The 10,360-nt window shown below is 37.4% G+C and overlaps 1 protein-coding gene across 2 annotated transcripts in view; it reads right to left on the reverse strand.

The window, feature by feature from the left end:
• Positions 1-1,012: 1,012 nt before the first annotated feature.
• The window catches only part of bmper (BMP binding endothelial regulator), a 44,140-nt gene continuing 34,792 nt past the window's right edge, over positions 1,013-10,360 (reverse strand). For both annotated transcript variants that reach the window (XM_015055118.1, XM_015055119.1), the window contains 10 exons: positions 9,741-9,840; positions 9,550-9,659; positions 8,923-9,057; positions 8,376-8,480; positions 4,937-4,982; positions 4,348-4,499; positions 3,491-3,692; positions 3,027-3,369; positions 2,552-2,682; positions 1,013-2,146 (listed from right to left, as the gene is read on the reverse strand). In XM_015055118.1, coding sequence (XP_014910604.1) covers positions 1,965-2,146; positions 2,552-2,682; positions 3,027-3,369; positions 3,491-3,692; positions 4,348-4,499; positions 4,937-4,982; positions 8,376-8,480; positions 8,923-9,057; positions 9,550-9,659; positions 9,741-9,840 — 1,506 coding nt within the window. In that variant the 3' untranslated portion in view covers positions 1,013-1,964. The remainder of the gene's footprint in view (positions 2,147-2,551; positions 2,683-3,026; positions 3,370-3,490; positions 3,693-4,347; positions 4,500-4,936; positions 4,983-8,375; positions 8,481-8,922; positions 9,058-9,549; positions 9,660-9,740; positions 9,841-10,360) is intronic.

A 10,360-nucleotide genomic window follows, 5' to 3' on the forward strand; every position in this document is an offset into this window, starting at 1 on the left:
TTTCCGAAAAAAAAGTTGTTGACTGACTAGACAAATGTTTAAGATTAAAATAAGTGAATCAAACCCTCCAGCAAGTCCAAAACTGAAACCCTACACAAAAAAGAGAGATGCTGTGGCATAACTTTAAACAGGCTTTTCATGTTTAAAAGATTCTTCACTGGCTGAATTAAAACAATCCTTCAAGGAAGAGAAGAAGAGTGGGCCAAAATTCCTCTACAAGGGAAACAACTCATTTTCAGTTATCACTGATACCTGAAGTCAGTTGTTACTTTTAGGACGCACTTACTTTTACACTTAGGACCAAGTTGGTATTGAATGTATTTTTCTGCTTAATAATGAGAAAATCATTTTAAAATTACTTTTTTAAAATTTCTTTGCACTGAAATTTTAATGTTTAATATGAACCATTTAAAGCAAAAAAAAAAACAACAAAAAAACAAGAGATCATTAAAGGGGCAACACCTTTTTTACGGCGCTGTGTATATCACATTAATCCAGAATCGATTGGACAGCATAAAAATATCTTAAGAATGAAATCCATACAATGAATAATTAGATACATTTCTGTAAATAAAAACTAACTTTCCACATATTATTTTGTATATATTTAATAATTTAGGCAGGTTTATATATAAAGGTACGAAAATACAATTTATCTAATATTTGTTCTTTGTTGCTTTTTGCTATTTCTGTATTAGGTGCAGAAGTAGCAGACAAAACAAAATATAGAAAAAATAATTTTTAAATATCTACAAAAAGCAATTAAATTCTCACAATATTTGAAAATAACATTTTGCACTTTTTATGCTTCTAATTTGTTCATTTTTACCTCTACTACTTTATCTATATTCAGCTACATTTTTTAACAGATTGATTTGCTTTTTATTTTTGACTCCTTTGTCACTCCCTATAATGTTGCTCCTAGTATTGTAATTTTCTTGTATATTTGATTCCAGTTTGACTTTTTGTAGTATAAACATTTCTAACATCAGTCCAATTCTTCCCTGTTTAAATATAGAAATATACTTCAATATTCATTTACTATAAAGAGCAGAGACAGTAGTCAAAAAGGAACTTCGAAACAAAGGATATATTGCTGGTCTTAAATAATTATCGTCAAGTGAAACATATGTTTACATGAACACCTTCAGGTTTTATACTATCCACAACAAACTGTACACGGAGCTTTAATACAATACAGTACTTATTCCCTGCAATGGTGCAATAAATGAGTCACATTTGGGCATTTTTCTTCAAACAGTAACACAAAAGTACACAACAAATACATAAATAGCTTTTTGTTTCCCTTTGAATCAAACAAAACAATTAGATTTCTTGGTTCTGGCTCTTGCTACAACATGTCAATGAAGGATATATAAATTAACATCAACAACACATAATAATTAGAGCAATAATAACATAAAAGCTGTTTTGTCTTTTATATGAATCTGGTAAGCTTACAGTATGCACTGATGGAATAGAGATCAGCCGGGCAGTTTGATATGATGCATCAGAAAGTTTCTCAGTAATGCACAAATCCGTATACCCAGTGTCTCCAACTTAAGTCTCTGCAAGGAGGCACCTGATTGGCTCTGAGACGAATCCTCTGGCCCAAGCAGCTTCTCAAAGGCCCAAACCTGAACGGTCCTCAGATGGTACCCTGAGTTTTTTCTTGATATTTAGTTTTTCTTCTAAAAATGTCAGTACTTGGCATCAGAAGAGGCACAAGAACATCTGAGACGTGTCAGTCTGTCCCCCGTTTTTTGTTTCTCTTGAGTTGAAAGTCACTGCAGCACATTTCTTTGCAACATTATGGACCCTGAGTACCATGGTGCATTAGATTGGTAGGCCTGAACCCATTAGCGTCCTTAGCGCTCTTTTTGTTAGCTTGGTCCTCTAGTTTGGACACTACAGACGAGTCTCCCTAAATTAGCCCCTCCCACTCAGTCAGAGGTTAACAAGGGTCACCGTCCAGGGCAGGACGTGGGTTTGATGCAGCGTCCCTGGAACAGCACCAGATTGGCGGGGCAGTGGCAGCCGGCCACGCAGGGTTTATGGCACGGTCCGATCTCATTCCAGTTGTCGCAGGTTTTAATACATCCAGGACCGCAGGTGTCATAGACTGCGTCATGTTTACACTGGGTGGCTGGGAGAAAGAAGTTGAAAAAAAGAGAAAATCAGGACTTAAAGCATGAAAACTAGATGTAACAAATGTCTCTTAGCCTCATGCTTTATTTTTAAGCACAAACACACTCGGTACGTAAAAAGCAACATATAAACCAGGTTGTTTTGTTAGCAAATCCATACAGTTAAATGCCAAATTCTTTATACTAGTTTTATGACAAGATGCATAAATTTTATTTGGGATAGACCAAACTTGCTATTTTTCTCTCACTTTGAGGATACATCTACTGTAAACACATAAACTATTCAACACCCTTCAGGTGAAAGTAAATCAGAAAGACCAGTATTTAGATCTCAAGGCATCTCTATTGTGTTTCCTCTGCTATGTATTAGTCTATGGGACTGGTGATGAGTCACAAACACTAACCCATGCAGACGTTGTCAGGCTTCCACTGTACTGGCACTCCTTCCCTCTCACAGGCTCTGCTGTAGGCAATGAAAGACTCACAGTAGCAGTTTTTATGGACCGGGCACTCACACATGTCTGTCACACATGACCTGCAAAGAGCACAATATCATTTAGTGTAGAACGGCTTCACTTTCACAACATTAAGTCTGAATTTTGTCAGATAGTCTTTAAAGTAAGATTTTTAAATACAATTAAGATTCCTATATCTTCAAAGAATTTGGGAATGGCCAGATGACTGTCATTGCTTTGTAAGCTTCTAACAGGTTGGTTTACACTTTTTGTTACATCAAGACACACCTCAAACACACTGATTGATTTATTAAAAAGTAGCACAAAAGGACAAAGACTCTTATCACATGCTTAATCAGTGACAAAGGGCTTGTCGACAAAACAGTCAATTCCACAAAAAAAACAAAAACAATCTTGTTTCTACCTGTAGAACGGCCCAAAATCAACCACACGGTGGCACTTCTGAAAATCCCACGACTTTAACTTCTGACATTCTCGGTGGGCCCGGAGCTTGACTTTGACTGTGCCGGGGCACAGATGGGATGTCGACCTGCGAGGTGGATGCTGCTGGGAGCAAACATCATTTCCATCGACTCGCCATGACTCAGCAAACTCGTCCACGTCGAACTTCAACAAGCCGTCACCCCCGATGGTGTCGTCTCGCTTCTGACCGTTGTAGTTCCCACAGAGGCCGCAAAGGCGACCGCGTAGGTGAGGAGCAGCAACCACTTCTACAAAACTGTCGCCATCCCAGGTTATTTCTAGACCTGTAGTGTGAAAAACACAGCTTAGGGACTGTGGATTTACTATTGAAAAAAGTAAATAAGGGCTAAATTTTCAGTTGCCCAACAATATCCAAATATACTGTGAGTCTTAATGTGTCCCAACCTGCAATGGTGGTGAGTTTAAGCAGGTATCCATCCAAATCGATGTGCACCCCAGGGCCGTGGTACGGCAGTGCAATGCGAGTCCCATTCCTTCGAACTGTGAGGTGCTGATGCAGACTGAGACTCAAAGCGCCGAGTCGAATTTCAACAAACTGAGTCCAGGAGAACGAGCGAGTTCGCCGAGCATCGTTCTTCACCAACACCTGCAATTAAGACAAATTTGACTTACTACGCTAATATTTAAGCTTAAGATCCTGATGTGAATTTAAGTCTATCAACCATTTCCAGTTTTTTAACAAGCAGCTGTTTTGGAAAAGGTTGGTTTTAGAAATGTGCACCACTCATTTGTATTCATTCCCAGCAAATAAGTCAAAATCATTTGAGGTGGATTGGGTTTATTTTTGTCCATTTCATTCTTATCTGCAGAATAGCTTAACATCTGTAGGAATGGATAGAAAGTGTCTGTGAAAATCTTTTTCAATTATTGCCTCAGATTCCAATTTAGGTTCAGGCCATTCTAACACTTGAAGATGATTTGGTCCAGTCCATCCGATTGTATCTCTGGCTGTAAGTTTGGTGGTGTCAGAACGATTTGAGATTAAAGGAAGTGGATTTTATCATGTAGGTGACATCTGAAGGCTGCACTGGATTTAGGGGTAAAGAGTAAAAGTGGCAAATTACAAACACAAGTCACACATTTCAGATTGTTAATCATAATTTTTTTTGAAAACTATGTTTTATTTTCCTTCCATAGTGGAAAAGTTTCCATATTGAGCTGAGGTGAGTTTTTTTCCTTCTATTTTTCATCTAACTTGGGATAAGCAAATTTCCGCAACCTCTGTTTACCTATTTACCCACCGTGAAGCTGTTGATGCCGTTTCCTGGCATTCCAGATTGGGTCCCGCCACATTCACGTGTCAGCACATATTGACAAGTTCCCTGAAAGTTAAAGGTCCTGCCATCAAAGGTGTTGTAGTGAGGGTCACCAAAGACTGTGCATACCCCAGGTTCTGTACAGAAAAAAGACATAGAAAGGGAATGTTTGAAAAAAAAAAACATGGAAAAGATACTCTTGCTGTTTAAATCTGAGTAACTATAAATAATTGCAGTGGAAGAGCAGCAGACCACGAAACATCACAAGCTTTAAAACGAATGAATCTGAAAAACCTGAAATCCAACTCCAGAAACGGAATTTATGAGAAATACAGAAATATGTGGCTCTAATCTGCCTTGCTCAGAAGTGAAACCAGTACATGTGGTGTGGTAAAAAGTCTGCCTTGCCCAAATAAAACTACATTTTATTTTATGTGCAAATGAGGTTTAGAGGGTATTTGTATTACTGAAATAGACCATGCTGGGGGATTTCTGCTGAGGAAAAATGACCTGAGGACAAACCACAGTCTGGACCAAAGTTTATTTAATACTCCAATTAGTTGGACTTACTCACTTTCAGTGCAAACTGGACAGCAGCCGGTTCTGTTCAGGATCTTGTTCTGTAAGGAACGAGGTGGAGGCATTATTCATTCTTATCAACAAAAAGAAAAAAAAAGACGGAAGAATATCTGGCTAAAAGTGATAAAATTTATAACAGATCCACTTAGTTAATGGTAGGACTGGAATAAACAGAGTTTCTAGTTATTGGCCTGAAAAATACCAGTCGGAACCATTCAAGGATGAATTATCCAATGGGTGAATTTGTTCATATCCCTTCATAATCATAAAGTATTGAATCAAAATCAATGTTTGAGTCACTGTTATCAGTACACAACATATTGAGTGAAATTAAAAATTCATTTATTATTTTAGATTCTTTAAACTTTGATTCCTTTCAGAAAAGCTGACAAAGTTGCATGTGAAAAGCTAATTTACATTCACAAGATCATAAAACTTTGGACTGAATGTTTAGTAAAAACATGGATTGTGTTTTTCTAAATTTTTGTAGTTTTTCATTACTTTAAAATGGACACACTTCTGCTAATTAGCAGAGCTAATTGCTTGTATTGCGCTTTTGCTAACTTCCCTAAATTATTTTTTGAGGTAAATTCTAAAGTTGTAAATTACTTGGCTGCTTTGCACATTTTCAGTTGATCAAAGTTAAACATCTGTATTGAAGTTTTGGTTATCGGTTGTTAAGAGTGTTAGCGTTGGTGTTGGTCTCTTCTAATTTTGAAGGGGTGAAGACTGTTTACGCAGCAGATCCGTTTCCTCTCCTCACATTCACTTTTTTCTTCCCAATATTTTTTTTTGTCCAAACAAAATATATACAGGAACACAATAAAATATAAATATTAGAGAACAATATCTAAACTTAAATACAAAATATAATCTTTGTAGTCTTGCAACGAAAAATATAATGTTAATTGAAGTCAATGCTTTAGCATAGCTTCCACAAAATACTGTGTTTTGTAGCGCTTTAGTATTAGCAGAGCTAATGTTTATGATTATTGTTTTGGGATTAAAATAACTAACATTTTAGTTGGTGGTACCCACCAATCCTCAAAAGAAATGGTTTGTGTTTTAACAAGTTTATAGTCAAATCAGGGATGCCACAAATATAACACTCCAACTGCGAGTAATGGACTTTGTGTAACAGGAACCTCTGTCTATGTGTGGGTGAGTATGTGTGTGTATGTTTCAACCTCCATCAGAAGAGCAGATCAGAGAACTCTTTTACACGCAGTTTCTGTTGCCTGAGGGTCACTCTTCATTTGCACCTCCTTCTAAACGACGACCCTCACTGATGTAATGTTTTTCTAAACTTTAAGCCTTAATTCTGAAGCTCGAGCAGCAACCCCCGTTTTAACTCTGACTTTCCTTTGAAAGCCTGGACAGGCCAACTCTAAAGTACTTTTCCTCCCCTGTCTTTTTCATGCGCACGCCACTCATCTGTCATCGCTCGTAGACGTTCTCTGTACTCCCAGCATACGCTTCAGTTCTATCCTCCACACAAAGGCCACTCTCAGTCTTTGAAGAGTGCACACACACACACACACACACACACACACACACACACACACACACACAGAGGAATACACACTCCCTTTCAAAATGCACACACAGTGACAGATTAGTTTTCAAGGGCCTAAATATAGGGAACCTCTTCTCTGCTGTCACTCAAACATAATACAGACAAAAGGCTGTTCGGAGACACGCTGTCTCCAAAGGGGACCCAGACACTCGGCTGACCTGCTGCTGACCGCTGGAGGACGGCCTGGGAGAGATTGTGTGTGTCCATGTGAGCTTAGAGAGTGTGTTGTCAGTGAAGAGTCACAGTTGTGACCACTAAGGACAGGTGGAGCAGTTTGTGTGCTGTAAACGACGAGATTACCGTCACAAATTAATCCAGAACTGAGCCAAGATGTGGTTCTCTCAGTTCTCCTTACATCCAGCTCTGTTTAGAAAGAAGTGTTTTGAACATGTTTTCAAAGTTTGGATTCATAGTAGATGCGAGAAGTAGTGCATCTCTTGACATCAGCTGATCCTAGACGCATTTAATCAACCAAATTGTCTTTATTACTTCATTGTTGTTCAATAAGTGATGTCATCTTCATAGCAGCTGTTTTTTTTCTTCCTGTTTTTATGTTTGTTTTGGTGATGTACCAAGAGACCAGAATGTTTTCCATCTTGCTCAACCCACTGGAAAGTTAAACAACTTTTCTAATCAATGAACAATGCACCATGCATAAGCACTAAAAGGTCACATTTCAATATCGGCCATGTTGCTCCTTCATTATTGCAAATCTTTCACAAATAAACTACATCATTTGGTGGATTTCTTTAATAAAATGCTTCCATTTTGGGCCTTGTGAAGCACTGCAGAGGTCTTAAACAGTTTAATAGTGATTCAGAACATAATGTGAAGCAGTAAGCAAATTATCACAGGTTTTGTTCAATTTATAGCACTTTTTTTCACTTCTTGCAGTCCTTTTCACTCTGAATCTTCACAAACACTGGTGGCATGAGAGTGGGTGAGTTATAATTTGATGGTTTTATTTCCCAAAGTATAATTTCTGTGTGTAAATGACACAGCCCTTAACATGGTTTTCTCCCATTCCAAATAAAACAACAAGAATGTCCATAAATAATAGTGATAAATAGATACATTTTAAAAATCCAGTTGTCTTAAACAAAAACATAAACAATTCCCACCTCATAAAGAATAATAATGATGAAATTTAATCTGACATGACAAATCATGTTCATTGGAGAGAAATGACAACACAGACCACCAACATCATTCTGCAGTCTCCAGCTCTGACCGCGAACAACAGGTGAGGGCTTATTGTAACCACTGGAAGCGTGTGAACTTGGACTAACACTGACACCAGCTCTGACTGCATGACCGGTACCGGTCGGCGGTATGTCAGGAATCCACTCCATCACCCGCAGACCGACAGATGACTTCGGAGCGACTTCTGCGACAGGTGAACGCAGCACAAACCTCTTTTAAACTCAGCATGCTGCTGCCATTTAAGAGTTGTAGAAAATACCTAAAACCAATTACCAGTTTTTTTTTTAATTATTATTATTAATCTATGGTTATGACCAGAAGGAAATTGCGCAAGCTTAGGAAATCTAAAATATTAAGATCTTATTCAAGTAAATATTGTTTTATTCTATTCACCATTAAAGGGTGGAAATTCCTACACATAAATCTTTTTTGTGAAAAGATACGGGAAAATAATTTTTAGATCAGGCTAATAGATTGTGTCGACATTTTGGGGCATTTATGACTTTGGAAATGAAAGAAAGTCTTGAACCATACCATGCACCTGTAAGATATACAGGTTGTTTGGGAAAAGACAAAATAACATTCAAGTTGCAAATCTAATAAACGGAAAATCCAGATGTACGTCTACAAGTAGAAATGAATCTCCATCACTCACCGAGGGGCAGCTAGTGATCGGCACACACTGTTTGGGCCGACACTCGACGTTGCCTTTAACACAGGCACAAAGAGTGCAGTTCACTGACGACCACATGTCTCCTTCCTACGGACACAACAGGGTCACAGAATTAGAGATCATATATAAATCTACACATTACATTCAGACAGCATGTCATAAACCCAACATCTGCATTGCTTTTGCTGCTTGCTAATTTGGTAATGTTTGAAGCACCAATATTAAAGCAATGGTCTGTAACAATTGCTTTAATCTACTGCAATTTGACTAGATGGAACAAATCTATACATAAAAATCCGATGCAACTAAAACAATGTTTGTTGGTTTGTCTAAGCATCTAAGCTAGTTTAGCTTAGACGCTATAATGATCATTCACCACAAGGGGAGCTCTCCAGTCCATCATCTCATTCATCATCCTATTTATTTATCAATCTATTCATCCCATCCATCCATCCATCCATCCGTTTTTTAATCTTTATCAAAAAGTGACCAATCTGTCCATCAATAATCCATTCCTTCTTGTCCTCACCCTGTAGATTTTGTTCCGCACTCTGCAGTACTTCACCTCCTCCACCTTCACATAAGACAAACACTCATCACAGCACTGACTGCCCTGGCAGCTGCCTGGACGTGAGCACCGCTTTTTGCACACCACTGTTGAATCCTTAAGGGACAAGAAACAGAGAGTTAATCACTTTTGATCCTAGATATTGACACACTCTGCATAAAAAGATATAGAATAATTTCTCTGCACTATCTGACAGTAAATCAGATAAAACATGTCTGGTCATTCATGTGTTTCCTCGTGGTTTTCATAATAGTATTTATTGACCAATCAGAGGCTTAGAAAGCCAAAAAATATTATCTGGGCTTTCTGAAATTATTATATTTCTTCAAATTACTTTGAGAAATGTGTTAAGGACACAACATAAAATGTAATTGTACCCAAACACTTAGAAAATATATGTATACTTCTGAAATTGAAGACATTTTTTGGTCTGAGTTAAAGTCAGAAAGTGGGAAAAAAAAAAAGTTAAATAAGTTCCAAGTTCTAAACAAAGAATATTCACATTTCATATTATTGTCAAGAAAAGAGTAGTAAAATAAGTTAAACAGTTAAATCTGTTGTAATAAAAATGAATCTCTGAGAAAGTACCTTGCATGTGCAGATGGTACAGTTGTTGAGCATAAAGGAAGTACCATTCTCATAGACATCGCTGTGGAAAAGACAACTTCCTAAAGAGAGATCAAACACCTTCCGCTGACCTGGAGGTGAAAGAGAATCAAGTATGAAGAAAATCACATAAACAGTGAGAGCTTCACAAAAGAGCTGAAGCTCAGACATACCTATACACCTGGGACAGCACTGTCCAGGAAGGGTGTGGCTCAGGTGAGCAGGACACGACAGCACAGGACACACTTCTTTCATGCATAGAGTCCGTCCTCCCTAAAATAAAAAAATAAAAAACATAAATCCCAATTACCAACATGCATTAGTGTGGTTTCATGTTTGTATATCACATTAGCATCCATGTTCTTACACTCTGTCATAGATGTCAGTGTAAATGTGATTTGCACATAAGCCAAATGTTTTGCCATGTGGGCCAAAATTGTCAAGCTGAAAGTAATCAAGCATCACAAACATCAGATTATTTTTAATAAAAGTGCAAATGCAAATTCATTGATTATTTTTTCTTTACCTAAATTTTCCAATATTTTAATGAAATACACAACAAAGCACAATTGTTGAAGAAATTAGATCCCTGAATCATGTTGTTCCAGAAGAATTAAAAAAGGTTTTTCTCTTGTGCCTTTTTTAAAGTAATGCATGCAGTTTCTTTCATTAACAAAATCAACAGACAGATTAAATTAGCATTATTTTTTAACTGGGGATAGTGTGGCTGGGGAGCCATTTTTTATTCAAAAACAAACAAATGTTTTGTCAAAAAAATTATCACCAGCCACAC

This window comes from Poecilia latipinna, unplaced genomic scaffold (assembly GCF_001443285.1).
Source record: "Poecilia latipinna isolate Pla-1442-1.1 unplaced genomic scaffold, P_latipinna-1.0 Scaffold1296, whole genome shotgun sequence".
NCBI lineage: Eukaryota > Metazoa > Chordata > Actinopteri > Cyprinodontiformes > Poeciliidae > Poecilia > Poecilia latipinna.